We start from the raw sequence: 25,060 nt of genomic DNA on the forward strand, positions 1-25,060 counted from the left end.
AAAATAGATTTTACCGCAGTTCGCTTTTATGGAGGGAAAAGTGAAGGTAGTGTTATTTGAGAATTATTGTGAATGAATAGATGTTACTATAAATTTAAATAAAATACATGTATTTTCATGTGCTGTTAGGTGCACAGGCACAATACTGCCTTTCTCATTAATATTAATAATATACAAAATAAAGATAATCTTGTTTCTTATTAACAATGAATAAGCACCTGTTAAAAAACAAACCATGATCTTTTTAACGGAATTTAAACGCGATTTATTCATTATATTATATAAACGCGATTTATTCATCACCTTCTTATTGATGTGGTTTAAATAAATCCTTTTATAACATTGGAAATCTAACTAACCTTATCTCAACATGGCTCTTAATCACTGTTTGATATGGCTTAAACGAATCCCTTTATAATGGTAATGGTGTGGTATAAAATACCCTTAGAGCCATGATATATCCCACTTACTTATTATTGTGGTTTAAATAAATCCCTTTATAACATTGGTAAATCTATCACTAGTATCTCTCACAATGATGTGGTAGAAAAATTATAACATCAAGTAAAGAACTCACTCACCTGATGGTGTAAGTGGTGTAGCCCTGGGGCAGGGAAGTTGCGCGTTGTGATTGTCATCCCGGGGCGGGCTGGCGACGGCACCGTCCGTGTTGTTGTTGCCCGGGGGCCCGGGGCCCTCGCCGCCACCGGCTTCTATCTGGAGCTGAAGGATTATGTGGTTAACCAATTGCACTTACTTAGCTGTGAGTGTATTTTACTTTTATTTACGTTTGTTTGTTTGTTTAATGCTGTTGTAATGTGCGTAGTTATTTGTACGTATATATACCATAGCCTTGTCCTTACCCTTTCCAGTCTTTCTTTTATTCCTTTCTTAATAGTATTGTAGAGGTAACTTTTTATCCCGTATCCCTTAGGAATATCGGGATAAAAAGTTGCCTATATGTTATTCCAGTTGTCCAGCTGTCTACGTACCAAATTTAATAGCAATCGGTTCAGTAGTTTTTGCGTGCAAGAGTAACAAACACACACACACACACATCTTTACAAACTTTCTCTAAATAATATTATGATATATGATATAATATTAGTAGGATTAATAGGAAGGATAGGATAGATTGAAATTTGGAACAAATCAATTTGGAGTAGCGATATATTTATTATGACAAAAGGTTATAGTCCTAGGAATAGTATAATTGCAATGAGAGAAGAGAGCTTAAAGCTGGTGAAATTATGTTCCACATACTCACAACTAAAATCTAGAGATATATTTTAGTGTGTTAAAATAAGCTTTAAAGTATTTACAAAATCGTTTTATAAACTCGATTAGGTATTAAATATTTAAATTAATATTTACAGAAATGCAAAAATATAACGAAAGGCCTCTATAGAATATATCGTAATTATTGCAAACATTAACTTCATTAAAATCCAATCGTTGAACGAATAGCGATAACTGGCGTGCGCGTCAATCACTTTAAAATCGAGCAATAAATTGGCATAAATCTCGCGAAAATTGAGGCTATCTGGCAACATTCCTACTTTTTACAATCAGCCCACTGCCTATAGCCTGACTTTGTTGCAATGTAAAGACGCTTTATTTACTTACACAAATATATAAAACTAGCTGCGCCCCGCGGTTTCACCCGCGTTAGTCCGTATCCCGTAGGAATATCGGGATAAAAAGTTGCCTATATGCTATTCCAGTTGTCCAGCTACCTACGTACAAAATTTCATTACAACCGGTTCAGTAGTTTTTGCGTGAAAGAGCAACAAACACACACACATCCTTACAAACTTTCGCATTTATAATATTAGTATGCTTAGTAGGATGCACAAACCTAAAGTCATATTTTAAAGACGATAGATTTAATAGGTATTTAATTTGCTCGTTAGCCTGACACATGTTTAAATGCAAAAACCTACAGGCCGATTTTAAATTATAAATAACTAGCTATCCGCCCGCGGCTATGCCCGCGTAGTCGCAGGAAACTTAGACCCGGGGTTTTTCTCGCATGTTCCCGTTCCCGTGGGATTTCCGGGATAAAAACTATCCTATGTTCGTCTCCTGGGTCCAAGCTACCTCTGCACAAATTTTCAGCCAAATTGGTTAATCCGTTCTTCAGTTATAAATAGTGTAACTAACACCACTTTCTTTTATAAATATATAGATTCTTTTATAACTTAACATTTGACACTCGAACATTTATTTATTCAATTGGACTTCTTAAAGCACGCACTTTGGATTTGTCATATCCCAGTTTTAAGATTTGCCACCGGTTCGAAAAGCAGTTTCTACAGAGAAGAGCCTGCAAGAAACTCTGTACTTGCTCTATGCTTACAAACCTATAATTTTACCGAGTGGCGTAGATTTTATTTAACTGTATTTTGTATTTACACAGGCGGACCCTGTATTTTAGTAGATAAATATGCAACTTCAATTCATCGACCTTTAAAATATTTAATTACAAACCGAATAGCAAAAACCTTAAAGTCCTTTGAAGGACTGTACAAGTTTTATTAATCTTGGGTAGAGAAATTGAATTCGGACTAGACTCCTGAAATCTAGCTTCTGTATTTACTTTTATAAAAGTAAGCAACTTTAATAAAATTTAAACATCTCTGTATAAAGCTTACAGAACAGTTTTATTATAGAATGTAAAACATTTTAGGCATTTTTAAAAAGCCTAAGAGAATACACCGTAGCTGTTTTGATTCACAGAACAAGATAGGAATACAACGATAAGAAAATTCAAGAAAAACCCTCTCCATCTACAGATTCCTATTTACATACACTCACAGATGAAGTTAATAAAAGCGTGTTAAAATAGTTAAAGTTCTTTAAAGTTGCTTATAAAATATATTGCAGCCATTATGTAGAGAGAGGAAGGAAGTCATCAAGTGATCACTGACAAATCGCAATCGGAGAAAAACAACGAGAGTTATCCACTCGAGTGGTTTTAGTTTACTCCAAATTCGTTGCAATAGCCGCAGTGATGAACTATGAATTTACACGCAATAAGGTTCTAACTTCATTCCGCTTTATGCAAATACCTGCTATATTACTTCCGTGTCTGTCGGCGAACTGTAGAGGACACGATAAATTAATGAAAAGCCGGATTGAAATGCACTCTGGTTGTAAGCATTAATAACTTTAGATAGTTTATTAAATTGCGCTATTAACTAATGTTTAATCGCGGTTTAAATTCATTGTCATGTATTTGAGAACTAGCAAATAGATAAAATCTGTCGTGGGGGAAAACTAATAAATGCGAATCGCAAATCGCAATTTTTTTTTTTTCTAAATATGTGGGAAATTTAAAGACCACAATTCTGTTCGCATTCAGTGTGTCTCAATTACACAAAATTAACAATTTTTCTGGACCCATGACTTTTCGAGCATCATACATAGTCACTGCTTAATCAGAACCTAACCTTCTATAAACAAATACCATTATATTGATTTTTCAGTGGAAAAGCATCCAATTTTACCAGCGCGCATTTCAGTTCAGCACTGAAACCATTAGCTCGGAGTCACTAATATTTTACTTTTACGTGACACAACATTGTTCTGTTCGGAAAACAGTATTTACCGTCGGAACTAATTTGCTATCTATTTTTATACCTGGGGTACTAAATAAAAACAGTCCACTATATGTATTGTTTGATAAACATTAGCTTGTTTTAAGTATAGAAAGATTATCATGCGCTATGTCCTAATATATGCATGCCAAATTAAAATACAAATGTACATAGCAACGCTAAAGATTTTGATTTTAGTGTAGAAAATGTTATTTGTAATAAGTCGACAAACGCCGGTTTGTTTTAAATAAAAATTCCATTTCTTGAATTATTATCTTCAAACCTACGTAAGAAAGATCGAGAAGAAGTTCCTAGAATATAGCATCATTCTAGAAACTTCTACTTTCATCTATTGCACGATACGAATTAAAAAATAACTTTGCTTGCCATGAACGAGGGAGGAGTTCAAATGAAAAATCCAATAAACGAGCTAAAATTATCTTCATCGCACGAGATAAACATTATTATTATAGACTCAAAGACATTTCTAATGAAAAATCTTTCTTTAACGGAACAAAATTAACAAACGAATTTCCTTTTTCGTTAATTTTGTGTATATTTACACAGTCTGCTTATAATTAATGCCGTGGTCATTCCCAAAACAGCACTAACGCATTAATATACGATGCGAAAGCGTGCATTGAAATTTATATAGACAGGCGGACAGACAGCCAGCCAAAGTGGTACCGTATATTCCTACTACCACATACATTTTTAAATTGATGAAAACAGAGCCACATAAGTAGAACCGAGTGTCGTAATATGGAATGGCGCCAAAATCTTTTGGGTTAATAGTTAATACAACTTAGATATATAGGTATAGATCTCAGGAACTACTGGTCCGATTTGAAAATTAATTTCAGTGTTACATAGCCCATTAATTTAGGAAGGCTATAGGCTACATATATACCACGGGCAAAGCTGGGTTTTATGCAATTAAAATATATTTTCAAAACTATTCTGACATCAGGTTGTGACTCAATTCTAGCAATATTTTCGATTCTTCTCCTCTCCTATGCAGCATTGATGATACGTCCATAAGACGTAATGTATTTCATGTATCTTGGTAGTTACGGCACAGAATAATAAGTACAAGTAGTTACGGTGACATCTAAAAGCAGTACTAATTCCAGTGTGGGAAAATTATGGCGCTAGGCGATCTAAATAGCTCTGTCTTATACCCCTCCCCCTTATCAGTAAGTTGCCATCATATCTCCTGCTTAAGGATATTGCATAACCTAATCTTCTTTTTCTTATAGTAATTTTCCTCCTAGTAGCATTTTCATAAAGTCATTTATCGACTCTTCTAAGCAAATAAACATCAACTTACACTCAAAATAGTACATGTATTTCATTTATACATTTTATTGTAACTAAACATTTGCGATTGTCTCTATTAATTAAACCACTTGCACACGAATTTCAAGCATAGTTTATATCCAATTACGATTTATATTTTATTGAATAGTACCATACCCTTTGTAAACGCTGACCTTTTGAATTGAACGTACCCTTCGTAAAGGGCGAAGTCTCGTTACCTTTTAAATGTTAATAATCTATTTTTGTGAACAGATTTTCAATGGAATACTGGTGGTTCATCGCTTGCAATTACCTGTGATTGCATTAGGTTTGAATTTATTCTTCCTCGTTTCTTTTACTAGTGGCAATTGGCATAGTTCTAGCGAAATGGGTCACACTCCACCAGGGACTTTACAACGTCACACTGTTGACTTAAATATTGTCATAAACAATATGTTTTTTATATATTTATGCAACATCTAAGCACATATATTACATAGTATTTTCTTGTGTTTGGTTTTACGCGAGTATTATACATTTAGAAATTAAAAACTTTTCAACGGAATTTAAACGCGATTTATTCATTATATTATTAACCCGACGTTTCGAACACTTTACAGCGAGCGTGGTCACGGGGAGACAGTCTCCCCTTTTTAATTTCTAAACATATGTTACATTATTGTACTTGGGGCAGTAATTCTTATTTAAGTAACAATTCTGACCTTTATATCTAATGTAACGGCAATTCAGTAACTATTTTTCTCTAAAAAACACAAAATGTATATGAATTCATATATACGTATATTAATATAAAAAAGAGGATACTTTTGTATGTTTATAACGTTTTCACTCAAAATAAAAATACTGGACCCATTTTAACTTCACAGTGTGATATAGGCTACAACGAGCGACGCCGGGGCGAACAGCTAGGGATACATATAATCAATTAATTAACGTTTGCCTAAACGCTCCTGATAAATATTGTGGTGTTAAGAATACAGAGTATACTCATACATTATCTATTTACTAGAATCCTTGAAGCTCTTTTGTACCTGAATACAATTGAGAATAGTTTCTTCACATATAATGTAAGAAACTATCGTTTGCAGTTTTAAATCAGTTTTAATTTAATAATAAAGTTCTTTAGCAACAAAAAAGACGTCTAAAAGTTAAGCTAAATATTATTTTTTACTACACCCACACGCCCGGTTATTGAAAGAGAAATTTTGTAATTACAACCAAAAACTCACTAATGAGGCAGTCTACATCCCCCGTGAAGAGGACGTGGGCTTCTAGAGGTTCTTATAGCTATATATATAAATCGTTTATAAAAGATTAATTGTGCTAGTACGCAGAATCTACGTTTAAGCGGATATATAACGCCTGTGTATACTGTATAAGTCTAGGTATCAAGTTCGTAGAAGTAAGACTGTAGCAAGAATTTCGTAACGATGATAGTTAGTGTGCGGATAAATCCCCTTTATCTTATAAGTTCATGTTTCTGTTATTCTATAAATAAGTATGTCTTTTTTATTAAAATTTGCAACGAACTAGAAGCTTATGTTTTTGCTTTGTAATGATTGCTAGCTGATCCGGAAAATGCTGTTCTGTATTACTCTTTTCATTTAGGGGTTTGAAAAATAGATGTTGCGTGATTTTTGGACCAACCTGATATGCATACAAAAGCCGCGAACTACAAGAAACATCAACCTTTTCGTAGGAATATAGTAACTAACAAAAGACACAACAATTTTATACCTACAGACATTGAATAAGTATTTCTGTCTTATAAATATTAGCGACAAACTAGAAGCATATATCATCTTATATATAAAAATCAATTGCTGTTCGTTAGTCTCGCTAAAACTCGAGAATGGCTGGTCTGATTTTTATAATCATGGTATTGGTGCATTCTGAATAGTTCAGGGAAGGTTTAAAAGTTAAGAACTATACGGAGCGGGAAGCTAGTTCATAATAATTTCCTTACTCCCATAATCACTATGACTATCATGACGTAAGGAATTTTGTTATACGTTTCTGTTGAGTGTCGCAGTGTTATTTTTTGGTTGGAGTATTAATTTTTGAGTGTCGGATGACATTGTATACACGACTCGTTTCTACCCACGGCTTCACATGGTACCCGAATAAGAAGAATTTAATTTCTTGATAAGAATCAACCATATCATTTTTTTTCTTTTATTTATAGATTGTATTTAAAAACTATTAATTATTCTTACATAAATAAAATACAGAAAAAATTTACTATATTCATTTAGTATAAGTTTAAGAACTTTTTCAACCGATTTCAAAAAGAACTATTTGGTTCAGTTCGACCACGACAAGAAGGCAAAAGGTAGAGGAAGGCAAAAGTAAGGAAGGCTGAGTAAAAGCGTACTTCGATTGTCGAGATAATTAAATAATTGTTCTGCCTCCCTCTCTGACTCAGTTATGACCGCAACCACCTTGCTTGGCGCTGCCAAATCAAAGTTTTAACTTGTTTCCAATTAAATTAAACCTGCAGCGAACACACTATTTATTAATGGTGAATATACTTGGCTTATAATTTCTATACATACATTGATTAATTATAGTGTTATTGTGGTAGCTATATTATCACTATCTTATCCTATCCTACTAATATTATAAATGCGAAAGTTTGTAAGGCTGTGTGTGTTTGTTGCTCTTTCACGCAAAAACTACTCAACCGATTGCACTGAAATTTGGTACGTAGACAGGTGGACAACTGGAATAACATATAGGCAACTTTTTACCCCGATGGGACTTACGCGGGTGAAACCGCGGGGCGCGGCTAGTATTATCATATTATTGAGTTACCGCTCGCAACGTGGTATGTATGTATACGCAAAACACGTTGCTCCTATACTATATAATAGTACGACAAACAAACAAAACATTTGAACTCATTTCTACAATTAAAAACCTATTCTTTAGCAAAATAACAAGGTTCCGTTATTAAAAAAAAACTATTTGAGCGCAAAAATCGTTTCCAAATTCTCCATAGTAATTTTTACTCAGCATTTTTGCATCTCGCCCCATCCCATCCCTCAAAATAGACAAACATAAAGGAAATTAGATCTCCAAATGACAGCGTATCGCACGCCGTAAAACGGAAACGTATTAAAACGAAAGCTATTCTGACTACAGGCTACGCTTACACGTTGCGGAGGCACAGTGTCCACACCCATTGTCCACACATCCACCAACACTGCTATTTGTTAATACACATTATACGGATTATTTTTACATCTGAAACGCTGAGGGTGCCATTTCACCCATCATTCGGAGGCTTACTGAATGCTGGAGCGGAGTAGTGATGTGTGAATAAACATCGATGGTTATTGTGAAATGTCATGGTGGGTGGAATTGTTAAGAATATACCATTGATTTTTATAGTCGTTAAATAAAAAGAACTCTGTAGAACGATCGTCTTCTGTCAACATTCGATGATGTTAATTTCGTTTTAAGAATAATATAACTTTTACTTCGATTTTTTTAAGGTGGCCTGTGGCACACACTAATACGACACATACACCCACAATATTACGACAAATAATGAACCAATCAGAGAATTTATCTGATCCTGGTATAATTTTTATTAAAGTCATATAATCATTTCACCACTAGTAAGATATATTCTCCCTTATCTTACTTAAATCTTATCAGTTAATATGACCGATATTAGTGTCGGAAAATAAACGGCAAAAAGTGTTAAATATGCTATCAGAGACATTATCAAATTATGATACCGGAACCATAACATTAATTAAGAATTAAAGAAAATATTTGCTCTCTGTACCAATCAACAAATAAAATATATAAAAAATCAATTTTCATCGACTATCGACAGATTCCCGCCCCTACAGCACAGGGTTGCGCGCGCCGCCACCGCACCGCACAGCCTCACACCTCATCTCCCATCAACATTGCATTTCCGACTCTACAGTCTAAAAATACAGTCGTGATTCCCTCATCCGACCACCGTCCTTCAATAAACGTATGGTCCAAATGACGTCTTTTTGTATCATTAAAATTTTGTTGAAATTCTATTTTTATAGCCAATTATGAAGGTCTTTAAGTAAAGCGATATGGTGGCAGAGATCGCCGAATTACGTATTCGGTGGTTTTTCAATTTCATGAAAGTAAAAGCTGTTATAATAAAAATTAATATTATTAATTCTACAGATATAATTGAGATTTAGTTCAATATCGATTTTAAAAAAGCAATGAAATTTATCTTGAATTTGTCAAAACAATGAAGGGTCGGGAATTCTTGGATTTAGCTAAAAACAAACGCTACATGGACCACGTGCATCTTGTCCTTTGAAATGACCGCCGTTAAACACCTTGTGTTCTACCATAAAAAATCTTTGTCTCTTTCAATGGAATCATTTAACCCATAGAAAATGGACACCTAAGGACACGTTTACCTTTGAATCTTAGCAGGCTCTAACATCTAGCGTAGGATAACTCATCACTTACGCCAATTCCCTCTCGCATAGCTTCAGGCTGTAAGTTTAGATATGCTTATATGATAGTCATTACGTCAATCAATTGCTGATGTCACAATACTCTTGTCGTAATTCTAACGAGGCACCCACATTTCTGAGAAACGTTAAAAGTTGAAAGAAAAGGTAGGGTCCTCTATGGAATAGACAGTATTTTACATCCCTTTATAAGACATTATCATATCATTCATATTAAAACAGAAACTTTATAGGGACAAAAACAGTAATTTTAAAATCTATATTGCTATTTTTGATATTTAATTTGTTATGTGGATTGTAAATAAGAAAAAACGTTAATTGTAGTAAATAAACGACTTGAATTTAGTTTCATTTGTGGAATCTGCTTAACTCGCAAGGTAATACATAAGGTTCTCGTACACACTGAAGTCTTAACTTGATTAAAATATATAATCATTCGTGTTAAGTACTCCATAATCTCGTATGGAGGTTATGTGAGCTTAATAAAAGTCGATATACCTGGATTTACTAAGAAGTTAAGAACGACGTAAGTTTTATCATTTCTATGGTTTTTTCAAGAACCTTATGCTTACTTCAACGACCTTTTCAAAAAGAAAACCAACTGTATATAAAACAGTAAAATATATCTCCTTATCTACTTCTTATCCCTAAAGATTTTATGACGAAACGCTTTTCATCTGTTATTTACCATTAATCGCATATTGTGTAAAAGTTCTATTACTGCGTGTATAGTTTCCCAATAACATTTAAACGCATGAAAATGTTATTTTTCACTTTTCACACACTATCATTATCGTAAGCGATATTAATAAATACAGATTAAAAAATTGAACATGCTTTAATGATAGAATCAACTATATTGTCTCACTTGCTCTGATAGAGACAGAATTTTTAATGAGATAAACAGAATTTTGAAATTTTAATGTCACCGATCCAAGTGTGTACAAAGTTTGAGTTAAATCTATCCATTTAAAGTGGGTCAAAATCGAGCCTGAAGGAGTCGGTTAAATACAAACCTACAAACATACAGGTGAAGCTAAATCATATTAACAAATACTTCACAAATCACAATAATAATTGCCTGTAAACCTGACCTATCCTATTGCATACAAATTCACGATTGTCTCCTTTCCAAAAATCACTGATGTTTCAGCGAAATCATATTCACTCCATATGAACTTGACCCAGATCACTAAAGCCTGCCGATACAGCTCGTTAAAACACGTCACCGATAATGGTGTTGATAAAATTCAATTATCTTCTTATGACGTTTGCTTTGCGGAAATCGCAGTGACGTCACTTAATCTCACGTATTGCGAATCGCTAGAGAATAATGCTGTATAGAATTGTTATACGTAGTTGGAACTTCCATGGAAATGTTTGATTTTAATCTCTTGTTACCGTATAATACTTGGTTTTGCACGAATGGGTAGATAAACATACGTTTATACGCTTAAACGATTCTATCCTGTTCTCTGAATATAAAACAACACTTCACCACAGCCGTATCATGTTTTCGCACACGGTATGAACTTTAGATTATTGGGATTTGAAATTTGACTACACGTTACGATTATAATAATATTTGGTAGGATCATACAAAATTGTATACAATCATGATCGTTATTTACAATTATTGGCCCCGCATTTACGATCAAAAAGTATAAATTAGTTATATAAATGAGTATAAACTTGGTTAACATAACATTATTAAATTTTTAAAAGATAGTAAGAAAAAAGGGGTGGTAACACTACTTTATATCCCCCACATAAAATCCTCTCATTTATGTATTGCAAATCGAAATATTAGATACTAGCGGTCCGCCTCAGCTTCGTCCGTACTTCCAACAGCAGTTCTTGAGATAGAGGCGGGATCCGAACCCGCTTCTTTTTGTCAAACAAAAATATAATTCATATTTGTACATGTTGTAGGGACACAGGTCTCCTAAGAGGGTAAGTCCAAAATGCTGGAATGCTGGCAGATCACCTCCACGATAGTTGCGGTTTCGAGTGAAAAAAAAGGCGAGCATATGCACTTCAATGAGGCGTCAATGGACAGGTCTTAAATATTATATAGAATTTTGTCAACAGATTTTTTTCTAAAATAAACAAGTGATGAGATACACGCATATAAAGTCGTAAAAATGTCATATTCCTTCTATTCGAAGATCCACCAAATACAAAGTGTATGTGAGTTGTATTTTAGTTATGGTATTAAATGTATTAAACGTATTTGCTATGAAACTTATTGTAAGTGGTATTTTCTTGTGTTTGATTTTACGCGAGTATTATACATTTAGAAATTAAAAACTTTTTAACAGATTTTAAACGCGATTTATTCATTATACGATCGCGTTTAAAATCCGTTAAGAAGTTTTTAATTTTTTATTGTAAGTAATTTGTATTTCATTGTAACTTTTTTATTATTGTTAATTTATTTTATATTAATTTTCCAATAGACTGCCTGCCTATATGCCTTTCGCTGTAAAATATTTTGTATACTAGTTTTAATTTGATTTTGTTAAGTTTATCTCTGTTTTATATTTTTGTAAGTGTGCAATAAATAATAAATAAGTAAATACATACAAAATTCCGTGTGATAAACAAGTCAAAGACATCAGGAATTCTAATTTTTTATCGTATAACGTGACACACATTAGTTGCGTACTTTTTTGTCGTATCAATTTAATTATAGGTATTATTATCAATATAATTACCTCATTTATTGGCTGATATATGCTGGTGATAACCGCTACCAACAACCACTTTCCATTTTGTTTATTTGGGTCTATTTGATATTATTAAACACTGATGTTTATTCTTACCTATTATTTTGGAAAACACACTTGAAATAAGGTAGATTGCGTATCTATAAAATTAATATACGCAAACCTAATCTAATATATTATATCTCTATGTAAACAAGATTCTCGTGTCAATGTTTGATACTATGGTATCTCTTTCTCCTCCGAAACGGCTGGACCGATTCCCATGAAATGTCGTGTGCATATCGGCTCAGTCTGAGATCGGCAAACATCTATCTTCATACCCATAAATGATAAGAACTAGTATTGTCTAGTTGTAAAGCTAACGTGTTTGTATGTCTGCTTGAACGCGCTAATTTTAAGAACTGCTCGACAGATATGAAAAATTATTTCAGTATGGATAGTCCATATATCGAGGTAGGCTATCAGCTGATATCTTGACGCTAAGACTAACAGGAGCAGAGCACAAATGTATAATGTTACAAAATCGGTTGTCATTTTGATCTTAAATACTTACCTGATATTAATTTTTATTCAAATGAAAAAGCATTTAACGTTATTCATTTCAAGTATTAAATCTACATCCTATCCTACTGATATTATAAATGCGAAAGTTTGTAAGGATGTGTGTGTGTTTGTTGCTCTTTCACGCAAAAACTACTGAACTGATTGTAATGGAAACTTTTTATCCCGATATTCCTACGGGATACGCGGGTGAAACTGCGGGGCGCAGCTAGTATAGTATAGTATTATAAATGCGAAAGTTTGTAAGGATGTGTGTGTGTTTGTGCTCTTTCACGCAAAAACTACTGAACCGATTGTAATGAAATTTGGTACGTAGACAGCTGGACAACTGTAATAACATATAGGAAACTATTTATCCCGATATCACAACGGGATACGGATTTACGTGGGTGAAACCGCGGGGCGCAACAGTATTTTTCATAAAGTTTTAATTTCAAGCTAATAATCGTTGAAATGCTAACATTTGTTACAGTGACAAACGGGCGATTATAAGATAGATACCTAACAACAGAGGAATCTTGCTTTCGCTTCCGAAAACGTTAAAAATTATTGGAGTTTATCATAATTAGTGAGTATATTATGTTGTATTGCATAAAACATTTATCAAAATAAAACTTATTAAAGTCATTTTCGCGTTTATAATACAAACATACTAGACACTCGTCCCAGCTCCGCCCGGATATCAAGGTTCCTGTTTTATCCCAAAGGATCGTTTAATCATGATAAAAAATAACCTATCACAAGTCTGTATTTCAAAGTCTCAATAGTTTCAGTGTGATTGGTAGACAAACATCCAAACAAACAAACTTTCGCATTTATAACATTAACGTGATAGTGCGATAGTGCGATTATAAGATAGGTAATAAAATGTTGAATCTAACGATTGATATGAACCTTTAAATTATATTAACATTAGAATGAAAAATTAAGTACCTACCTAATAATGATAAAAAATAAAATAAAATAAATAAACACAGTAACAACATTTTGCAGATAACATTTTGCTTATAAATTGTTTAAGATGTTTTCCTGTACAATTTATTCACTCACGATTCACTGATTTAACATAAAATGCATATTCGATGATGTATGTATACTGAATCATTTGTTAAAAATATCATTTAACTTCTATGAGAATAAACAACAATACTTACATCGTACAGGATCATATCAAATCGTGAATCCGACACTTGAAAACTTCTCAAATTCTAGTCTAGACTCATGCAAAAACGTTTTTAAACACACTTCTGTAAACACGCGCTATGTTTCCGCGCCTAAAAAGATTTTGCGTTAAATCTTATGTCGTTCTATTCAAAATTTGTATTTAGAACATGATCTTTTTTTATTTTTTAACTGTTGCTTTTTTTAATCTTTGATGCGTGCAACCTCTTTGGATTCGCGGTTGACACTAAGGCACTAAGGGTAGCTCCGGGCGGGGCGAGAAACACTGAGACGCCATAGATTTTTAATCTAGTTAGGTAGTATTCAAGCAGATGTTGTATTGAATGTGACTCTGTACCTTGGATTGAACATAAGAGAGTTCAAAATCGTCATTCTTAAGGCAATTTCATAATCCTATTTAAACAGAAACAATTATTGTTATTTAAACATAAGTAATTTATTTTTAACGAATTGCATAATGGAATATGAACCGCTACCGTCTTGTGTATTTGTAGAAATGCACTGTTAAGGACTCATCATGATAAAACTGTTGGAAGAATGACTGAGTATTTAGTTAAAACATGGAATATTAGGTATAAAAACTTAGTTTGTTTTCACAAAACAACTCATGCACTAATTCAATAAAAACCAGACCGTTTCACCCCAACTGATCACCCAAGTGGCCTATGAATGATGAAAGTGCCTTAATAATTGGTTTACGGGTAAGTTTGCTGGCACAGCAGAAACAGACCTTTTTTAGACATTCTCAATAATACTTTTTTGTATATATACCTACTGTCATATAAACAAAAGCAGTTATTTTAACATTATAAAATGTTAGCATTGACTTCCACTTCTATTAACATGCTAAGCTATGAATACATATCTTTATATATATAAAATTCTCGTGTCACAGTTTTCGTTGCCATACTCCTCCGAAACGGCTTGACCGATTCCTCTGAAATTTGGTAAGCATATTGGGTAGGTCTGAGAATCGGCCAACATCTATTTTTTATCCCGATATTCCTACGGGATACGGACTTACGCGGGTGAAACCGCGGGGCGCAGCTTGTCCTATATAAAACCTGGTCACGTGAATATGGGGACTCAGTCACAGCGAAATTTTATATACATATGGATTTAGTCTTATTGAGTCAGTTCCAGAAATGTAACTTATTTGACCTTGTGTTTTAAGGCTACTTTAGCTATGGAACTAATCGACCCACGATTTCAATATAACTCAATCAATCACCCTAAAGTCTGACTTCTGAGAGAGTTAGAATAGTTTTTGTTACAAACCCACATGCGTGAGATATCCATGGATAGGTCTTCAAAAATAATATATTTATTTTTAAACTGAATAGTTTCTGTGAGAAACACTTCCAAAATTTTAAAATGTCTCCATCCCCCCTATAGTTTCTAATATTAGAGAATGATGACCCAAAACAAAATGTATGATATAGGCACATGACCATGTAAACTTCCACCGCATATTTCAACGAGATAGGTAATTTTTACACGCTTTTTTACACGATTTTTATTAGCTTCACCTGTATGTTTGTATGTTTGTTTGTTTGTAACCGACTTCTTTGGGCGCGATTTTGACCCACTTTAAACGGCCAGATTTCGTTCAAACTTTGAGGATTTATTGAGGACCGATGACAATACACTAATTTGATAAAATTATTCCATTTTTCAATTTGCAAAATATGATTTTTGTTAAATTATATAATTTTCATCTATAGTCGATAAGGAAAGAAAATTAATTAAAATTTTCGTCGTTCGAGTCGTGCAATAGTTTAAAATTAAAAAAACAAGCTATTATAAATAGTCCAAACTAAAAAGTAGAAAATGAATAATAGTTTAAAAAAACTAAAAAACACGCTTTTTATAGAAAACCGAACTAAAAAATAGAAAATAAATTTAAATTAAGAAAATGGTGTTAAAAATTTCAATGAATGTAAATTAAGAATTAAAATTAAAAAATTAATGGTGTCAATGGTTATAGATATTTTATTGACAGATATGAGTAGAGTGATTATGATTTCGATAATATCTTAAGAAGCACCCCACGCTTTTTTTTAAATAAAATAATTTTTTTTTTTTACTTTTGGTTTTCTATAAAAAGCGTGTTTTTTAGTTTTTTTTAACTATTATTTATTTTAATATACCAACTTATATATTATGTAACCTGCTACTGCCGAACTATTCATGGGCAAGTCCGACACGCAAGTGTACAATTATTTCAGATTTTTGAAACTACATTTGTTATGTTATTCCTTTAACTTCGCAGGCGTAGCCGCGGTCGGAAAGCTAGCTGTAAGTAATATTGCTTTTAAATACTAATAGATAAGGAAAGGATATTAGCCATTTTTATTAAAGCAGACTTAGACTAGTCCGAAAGATAACTCAACTTTCGATTTAACTTTCCTTTTGAAAGAGATAAGACGGATCCATCCCAAGCTATTTATAACTTAAACGATGAGAGCGAATCTCTCCTTTATTAAAAGGATTAGAACTACTAAGCGGATATTATCTACCTGTCGGCCCATTGCCGCTTAACTTCTTGTACTTATATTTAAATTTGGAATATTGCACAGATTACTAAATAGTTACTAGGTAAATATTATTAAAAACATGCAGTGGAAGCTAAGTATCGAATTTAATTAAAATGTAGATTATTCAAAACTATACAAGAATCATCATCATCATCATCATTATGACTAATGAGAAAAACAATAGCTGATTGATTTCATGATCCGTTCTAGGCCTCTTGAGTTTCGACGAAATAACGAGTTTTGATTGTAAATGATCCTTTGATTTGAGATTATTTCTTACGATCAACACATACAGCGCACTTTTGCAATAAATTTCATTCAAATTCTTTTTTTCTGTAATTTATAATATGTAAATCAAAAAATATTGATGAAGAGAAAAACCAAGCAAGAGTTATGAAAATTTTTTGAAATTTAAAAAATGTGATATTTAAATTATTTCGTCACAGCAACAAGAAACAACGTGCGCAGTCTCGTGCTGACGAAGCCACGTTATCCAATTAAAGGGTGGATTAACATTGGCCCATTGTCCGTGATTTCAAAAATACAAATGTCATCACATGCCGCAAACACGTGTACCTACACAACTTTTTTTAAGGTTTCGTAGCACGAAAATTCGAAATTCAAAAGTTTAATTGTTTTGAAATTGTTGTTCCATGTTGCCCCTTTTTGTTGTTCCATGATATTAGGAACGAAATATACATTTATGATCTATTTTTGGTCGAATGTAATTATAGGTAAATACAGTAATTCACGAGACGCTAAGAATTAGGATTACCAGCGGGATTACGGAATATAATAACTCGATCCATACTATATATTTAATGAATAAAGGCTGGTTATAAATGTACCTGCCTACTAGATGAAGCTCTACAACTTGCTAAGGGTAATTTTTTTTCCAAATCAGCTCAATAGATCCAAAAAGGAGTAACTCCCCTACGAGAGACATACACAGGTTACCTCTTTAAAGTACCTATAATTATTAAAAATAAAAAAAAACCGTATAATAAATAAGTCTTATAAAAAGGGATAACAACGAATTGAAATATCTATTTAACTCACGTGCAAAAAGTTATAACACACAGAGTTAACAGGATTATAAGCATTTATAAATGCCTCGCGTAATGGAGCATGCCTATATATCACTTCCACCACAATTTATAAGTGTTCAATGTTCTATGACGCTTATAGTATTGTTAGTGTGATATATAAATTAACGAATATGAAAGATTATGGTTTAATTAATCTTACTGCATTAAAAGTTATTTTATTGAAATGCGTATATATCCCAATAATAAAGTAGATCTACTTATACGAAAATAAATCGAAATTTTATAAGTAGTTCCTAAACGAACATGTCGCTAGAACGTTTGAAGTGTCAACGCTTGTTTGAAGCGTCAAACAAATTTAATGTTTATATCCTGAAATAAAGTTGTCGAATAAGAAATATTGTTAAAAAATATAAATAATTTGTGAATATAAGCCTGCTATATCATCACAAGCTTTTGCTCCTGTTTTAGATGACTCTCGGACGTAAATATCAAAATTCTTCCGGGTAAATGGCTTCATAATCCTTGTATGGGTGTAACAGTTTATTGATGCATGAACCAGCCTTTTATTAATAAATGGAGAATTGATTTTTACTATTTATAGGAATGCTGGGGAGTCTCGTAAGGTCTATGCTAATCAGTCGAAGGTTGGGACTCTATCAGGGTGCTCGTCCTCAGTAAGTCGGGACTACTAACAGATGAATCATACTGTCATAGAATATACTGTTATCCCCTTGATTAGAATTTGCACCCGTAGAATGTACAGTTAAACTGTTGTTAACAGTTTGTTTTGGTGTATTGTAAGCTCTATCAATCCGCATGTTATATTATGAGTATTGCTTCATAAACATAAATATTAATCAATAAATGGAGTTATTACATCAATTTTAGAGGATTTAGTTGTGCTCCTTTTAAAATGTAACTAAGTATAAAGTTATACAATGTATCACATTGACACTTGACTATTTTCTTTGTATGAGTATTATTGTACCTATATACTTTTTATGTCATTATAGGATTTGCATGGCAGTTTATAATTTTTATTAGTTATGTGTGGCTTTCAAGCACTGAATTAATGTCTATGAATCTTTATATGTAATACTTATTAAGAGTTTTCCTACTTGCTGTGATGTTTATAAGAATTCATTAGAATCACATGGGTATATTTACATTTTTATTGGCTTTAACATAATACTTATGCCTAATGGTTTGTTAAGGGTGTTTGTACTTCCATTTCAGATATCCTATAAGAATCTGTTAGTTTTTGCATGCTCTGCAGTGAAGGCACGGTTTAATTTCAACATCTGTATATATATATTACATACTGTACCTATAACATACTTCACAAATAAAGATTTACTTGAAATAATTCTCAGATATCACTATCAGACATGATTGAACCTCCGGATTATGAAGAGGTCTGCGATCGCCTCATGGGTGATCAGGACCCATTGGCATACCCAACCAATGACATTGAGCTGGTGACAGTTCCTCGCAGAATACGAACCCTGACCCACATCTTGCCAGATGAAGACCTGTAAGTAGACTGAGATTTATCTGAATATCTGAATAACTGCAATACAGTCGTATTGCAGTTATCTTTTATGGCTTTGATTTAATTGGTCTGAATTAAACTCATCTGATGATAGACTTTGTTGTTTTGAACTGTGTTGATTCACAGAAATTAAAACGATCTCATTTTTATATCCTACTAATATTATAAACACTAAGGTTTATAAATTCTTACAATTGTATGCATGAACTGAATGAATGATGTAGTTTTGTTACTCTTTCACATGAAAACCAATGGAAGGAGAATTTGCAGAGATGTAGTTTATGTAAGGAAACAACACATTTAAGCTATCAAGGGTTTTTATCTGTCATTCGTACCAATTTAACTTCTTACCTTTTGGTCATACATATGTGTATGTTTTTTAACCATTCACAGTTCAAAAGCGTCCATGTTCGTCCGCGACTGCATCAGCTGTTACACGTCAGACTACACTGTAGTTGAATATAAGTATCGCACGTACTCCGGCTCTGCGTACGGCAGGGAGCGGCTGGCTGAGAGGATCGAGAGGTTGCTGCAAGCACCGCCGCAGGTGTATGAGGTGGACGCTGAACAGTCGACGTCCACTGAGGAACTGGCGTTGCAGCAGGTGGGATTGGTGGTGGTGAATTGTTTTTGGTTTTATGGCGCAGTGGGGTAAAAGTTAATATAAAATAATCAATCGGAAATTTCAACTAAGCAGTTGAAATTTCCCCTGATCATTTTATACAAAAGCTTGTAGAAACATATTTCCTAAATCTATCTGATAAAATATCTAATGTAGGAATTTACTTTCAGGACTAGACAGGAAGTGAACAAAAAAGTTTTATCAACTAATTTTAGCTCTCATAAATTTGTTAATTTTCGTTTTTTCATCATTAATTCGAAATTTTAACTCCAGCTGTCCCTCCAATTCGAGTCTCAACCGTCCAGCGGCCGCCAATCCGTGGCCTCCATATCATCATCATCATCGTGCAACGAGACGCTCACACCTCGCGGCTCGTGGGCCAGCCTGGATCTGCGCAGCTCATCATCAGACCCACTGTTACCAGATCTGTTCGAGAAGAAGCCACAGGAACAGATAGATGCTATTAATGAGGCAAGACGGTGAGTTTGCAATGTAAGCCTGCCTTTAAATATACGGCTACTAAGAATTTATAATTTTATTTAATACTACCTACCTGGCTTCGCCCGTGGTATATGTGTAGCCTATGTCACTCAGTGGAGTTGCAGCTTTGTAATGGACATTTTTTTTAAATCGATCCAGTACTTTTTCGTGAGACGTTACAAACATGCAAAAAAACAAAAGTTTACTCCTTATAATTTAAATTTTTTGATGTAGAAATCTAAAATGTTATAAAGTGATTTAAATTTAATAATAGCCAAGCCAAGCTGTTGCCCACAGCATCGCCCGCGTGGTCCTTATAAATTCCCTTATTCCCTTTTTTATCCCCTTGGCGGTAGAAATTACCAAAATCCTTTCTAAGCTGTACGTCATAACATTTATCTGCATGCCAAAATTCAGCCCGATCCGTCCAGTGGTTTTGGCTGTGTGTTGATAGATCACCAAGTCAGGTTGAGTTATATATATTTAGGTTAGATTGGTCTTATTTTGTTATGCTTCTTTCAGGCTGGAGAGCAGACAGTCCGATCTGCTCGGTCTATACGCGCCGTACCTGGACGAAGAGGATGCGGTGGAGCGGCGACTGGCCGCGGAGATGCCGTGCGAGCTGATGGGTCGCAGGATCCTTGTCGTGTGCCATCAGCTCAAGTGAGTTTACAAATTTATGGCTAATCCTTATTCTTGTTGTTTGGAATTGTTGAACTAGACCAAATTTATATGGGCAGGTACCACCTTTCAAATAAAAAATAATCATGAAAATCAGTACACCTACAAAAAAGTTATAAAGCAACAATCACAAAAAAAAACAAATACAGTCAAATTGATAACCTTATTTTTTGAAGTCAGTTTATAACATAAGAATTTTTAACACCAGTCAAATCTTTAAATTTTTTTCATAATAACAAATAGTAATAGTTATCATTATCATTCCAGGTTGGAACTGGACGTGGAACCGCTCTTCGCGTCCATGGCGCTCTACGACGCGAAGGAGAAGAAGAAACTGTCGGAGAACTTCTACTTCAACCTGAACTCGGAGTGCACCAGGCAGATGCTGTCCGCCCACATCCCGCACGCTGATCTCTCGACGCTGAGCCGCAGCGCTGTCTTCGACATACTGAACCCGTCGCCGGATATATTCCTCGTCGTCCGAGTAGAGAAGGTGCTGCAGGGCGACGTAAATGAGTGCATTGAGCCGTATATCAAGGACGATAAGGTTGGTTTTGATTCTCTTTTTGTATAGTACAATCTTTCTGGATTATATAGTGTCGTATATTTAGAAAGTTTGGATTAAGTAATGACATTCTTGTATATATATATATATATATATATATATATATATATATATATATACAAGAATTGCTCGTTTAAAGGTATAAGATATGTGAAACTAAAAAAAAAGTTTAAAAAATTACAATTTAATTTAGAGTCAACAGAGTTGTCTCACTTGTTCTATAAAAGATTATAGTTACATAAATTAAATTGGTTACATACAAACTTGCATATTATTAATCTACTGAAAGATAGAACATTTTTAGTATTATATAGAATTAAAGTTTTACTATTTTCCTACAGAACCGCGAGAAAGTCCGCGCAAGCGCACAAGCGGCGTGCACGCGGCTCGGCAAGTTCCGCATGCCGCTCGCTTGGAGCGCCGTGTCTTTGCTTAACATACTATCCGGGTCTAATAGCCTGGAACGGGAGTCGGATAAGGATAACAATTCCAATACTAATAGCCTGGGTGAGTTTATACATACACACAAAGTGATCGTATATACGCACACAACGCACACATCCGTACGCGAACATTCTTATTGCGTATGCACTTGCATAAGCATAAATAAAATTACGGTTTACTTAAAAACCTATATTAGGCATATTATTCGTCCAGCCATACAGAAATTAAAGTATCGAAAATTATCCTCACATGTTCTTATATTATAATTGCGTATATTTATATAATTGAACTGAAATTTAAAATTAAACTCCATGTTGAAACTAAGTATGGTCCAAAGCCGAAGGCCCATATCCTTACTCTTCCCAGTTTTTTTCTTGCCTTTTACAGTAGGGCCTTAAGATGTAGGGCCACTGTAAAATACTTTACGCCCCACCAAATGTTCACGGGTTGTGGTAGCGCTTTCCATCAAGTGGCCCACCAGCTCCTCTCCGACTGTGACACAAATGCTCTCCCGCAGACCGCAAAGCGTCGTCCAGCAGCCTGGAGCAGCTGCGGCGGCGCGCGGGCGAGGTGGGCGGCTCGCTCACCCGCAAGGGCTCCGTGGAGCGGAGGGCCAACGCGCAGGACCACGACCTGTCCAACACCTTGGACACCTTCAAGCCCATTGTCATCACTGTCACCAGCTTTTTTAAACAGGTGATGCATGGGCTTATGGAATATGAGATGATATGCTTTTAAAGAAAATCCATCCATCCCGCTATATACAGCAATCCATCAGCTTGTTTTATGCATGTTTTGACGACAGTGTGTGACAAAGATTAGAAGCGTTGCTGCTGAACTCAAATTTGTATTGATGTTCTTGAGATTTAAAATTTAATCAGCTTTTGTAGAATTTATTTTCTAGACTGTATTAAATTAAAATTATGTAACGATCCAATGAGCGTTTCGATGAAGAGTTATGAATGGACGGACAGTGATGATGATTTTCTCAAACACAGGAAACGGATAAGCTACGCGACGAAGATTTATACAAGTTTCTCGCTGAAATAAAGCGGCCGAGTTCAGCGCCGAAGAAACTGAAATGCATCCCTGGAACCTTGAAGATCGAAGTGTCCCCGTGTCCAGAAGAGATCAAGAATGGTTTGACCCCAGAGCTGGCTAAACTGGCTCCATATGGAGGTAATATTCAATTTTCAAAACATTGCCATGCTTAATAGTTAACAATTAGACTCACCATTGCGTGTTAAAAGGTCATTAAGCTTTTTGAGCAATAATTATTTCTTTAGTTTATTTCTTAATGAAGGTTGGCATTTAAAAACAACGCCAAATTTTTTCTATAAATAATTTTTAGAGAAAATTTGCCGTTTTTTAAGAAAATTTTGTATAAATAATTATTAGTTAATCTTAAGCAAAACACCTTTATTCTAGAAAAGTATTTATTTCGACCATCTTATTATCGACCTAAACGGGGCATTTTGTGTTGCTGCTCTAAGTGTCCTAAATTCACCACCACACTTGACCCACAGACGACAACGTCCGTCCCTGCAAGGAGATCCTCCCGTTCCCCACGGTGGTGCCGGCCCAGCCCCACCACCACTACCGCAGCCTGCTCTACGTGTGCGTGCGCGACATCAATCTCGCTGCGTACACGTCACGGACCGGGTCTGCAAGGAACATCACGGTATGGACATAGTGTTGCATGATATTTTAATTTATGTTCTTGGATATTAATCACACTATATATCACACTACTATTATAAATGTGAAAGTTTGTTTGTTTGGATGAAACTACTAAACGGATTTTGATGAAATTTGGTGTACAAACAGGGTATGAGCTGACTTGACTTGGGTGATAGAATAGAAAATTTTTATCCCGACTAAATGCCCCCTTGGGATAAAACAGGAATTTTGATATCTGGGCGGAGCCGGGACGAGCGTCTAGTCTACTAATAATTGGAAGATTTTAAATTTACCAACAGATGCTGAACATATTTTGATGTATAAAAATGCCCCCAGGTGAGAGTCCAGCTCATGTCCGGTGAGGATCAGTCAGCGGCGTTGCCTAACATCTTCGGAAGAAGCTCCTGTCCAGAATTCAGCACTGAGGCCTACACCACAGTATTGTATCATAACAAGTCAGTAGATATCATATTATAGTTTATTAAGTATTTTCAACCGACTTCAAAAAAAAAATGTGGTTATCGATTTGATTGTGTTTTTTCTTGGCTTTGTTGCGTCAGAACTTTTGACTGGATGAACCGATTTCAATGAATCTTTTTATTTGATCCCATTTGAAGGCAATGTGTAACATGAAAATTTATTTTCGACCACACGAGCGAAGCAGCGGGCAACAGCTAGTGTGATGTAAATTTACAATTGCCTCATCCAGGAGTCCGTCTCTCTACGACGAGATCAAGATCAAGCTGCCAGCTGACCTGGGCGACCATCACCACCTGCTGTTCACGTTCCTGCACGTCGCGTGCCAGCGGAAGCCGGTCGCGCCGGAACAGGAGAAAAACGTGGAAACACCTGTTGGGTATACGGTGGGTGGCTGTGATATTGAAAAAAAAAATTTATTTTTTTGGGGTAGTTGTGGGTGACGTCTGAATAGATGCAATTGATTAACAAAAATATAGTTTGAGAATGTCTTTACATCGATTGTGAGGTTATTAATTAATTATCAAGGTTGTCTGAATTTCGTTTGATATTATATGAACTATTCGTAAAAAGGAAAACACCAAAAATACTCTTTTCCATTTACAAAAAACTATTCAATCCTGGCGATCCTAATCAGAATAATGAGATAAACGAAAATATTGTATTGTCACTTGATAAGCATACAAAGTTTGAATTAAATCTCTCTATTTAAAGTGGGTCAAAATCGAGTATATATGAGTCGGTTATATACAAACATGTTATTATGAAACCGGCTATAGACGGCTATCCTATAGACTCGATTTTGACATTGTGAAAGCTAATAAAAGCGTGTTAGACGAAGTAACGTAAGAGTACGTGCGCAGTGGCTGCCGCTGTGCCGCAACGGCAAGCTGTCGTGCGGCGAGCACGCGCTGCCGCTGATGGCGGAGGCGCCGCCCGACAACTACTCCTACATCTTCCCCGACGTGCTGCTGCCCGGCACGCGCTGGATCGACAACCACCGCCCGCTCTTCGGCGTGGCGCTCGACGCCTGCACCACGGTGCACCCGCAGGTGGGTCTCGCTCGACGCCTGCACCACGGTGCACCCGCAGGTGGGT

At 34.8% G+C, this 25,060-nt stretch overlaps 2 protein-coding genes across 3 annotated transcripts in view; one reads left to right on the top strand and one right to left on the bottom strand.

The window, feature by feature from the left end:
- Positions 1–14,104, bottom strand: part of LOC119828852 (dual specificity tyrosine-phosphorylation-regulated kinase 2) — a 38,350-nt gene extending 24,246 nt beyond the window's left edge. Inside the window, exons 1-2 of one of the 2 annotated variants that reach the window (XM_038351145.1) lie at positions 8,075–8,198; positions 582–723 (exon numbers count right to left, since the gene is read on the bottom strand). In XM_038351145.1, coding sequence (XP_038207073.1) covers positions 582–723; positions 8,075–8,104 — 172 coding nt within the window. In that variant the 5' untranslated portion in view covers positions 8,105–8,198. Of the gene's footprint in view, positions 1–581; positions 724–8,074; positions 8,199–13,847 lie in introns of those variants that run through there. The other variant, XM_038351153.1, reaches the window with a different exon arrangement.
- A 3,686-nt stretch (positions 14,105–17,790) lies between these two features.
- Positions 17,791–25,060, top strand: part of LOC119837982 (dedicator of cytokinesis protein 7) — a 23,319-nt gene continuing 16,049 nt past the window's right edge. The window contains exons 1-14 of the mRNA XM_038363830.1: positions 17,791–17,964; positions 18,063–18,135; positions 18,835–18,995; positions 19,407–19,617; positions 19,909–20,114; positions 20,638–20,778; positions 21,064–21,343; positions 21,703–21,868; positions 22,323–22,501; positions 22,804–22,984; positions 23,332–23,486; positions 23,822–23,940; positions 24,195–24,348; positions 24,826–25,014. Coding sequence (XP_038219758.1) covers positions 17,930–17,964; positions 18,063–18,135; positions 18,835–18,995; positions 19,407–19,617; positions 19,909–20,114; positions 20,638–20,778; positions 21,064–21,343; positions 21,703–21,868; positions 22,323–22,501; positions 22,804–22,984; positions 23,332–23,486; positions 23,822–23,940; positions 24,195–24,348; positions 24,826–25,014 — 2,250 coding nt within the window. The 5' untranslated portion in view covers positions 17,791–17,929. The remainder of the gene's footprint in view (positions 17,965–18,062; positions 18,136–18,834; positions 18,996–19,406; positions 19,618–19,908; positions 20,115–20,637; positions 20,779–21,063; positions 21,344–21,702; positions 21,869–22,322; positions 22,502–22,803; positions 22,985–23,331; positions 23,487–23,821; positions 23,941–24,194; positions 24,349–24,825; positions 25,015–25,060) is intronic.

Source organism: Zerene cesonia, chromosome 1, assembly GCF_012273895.1.
Source record: "Zerene cesonia ecotype Mississippi chromosome 1, Zerene_cesonia_1.1, whole genome shotgun sequence".
NCBI classification, from domain to species: Eukaryota; Metazoa; Arthropoda; class Insecta; order Lepidoptera; family Pieridae; genus Zerene; species Zerene cesonia.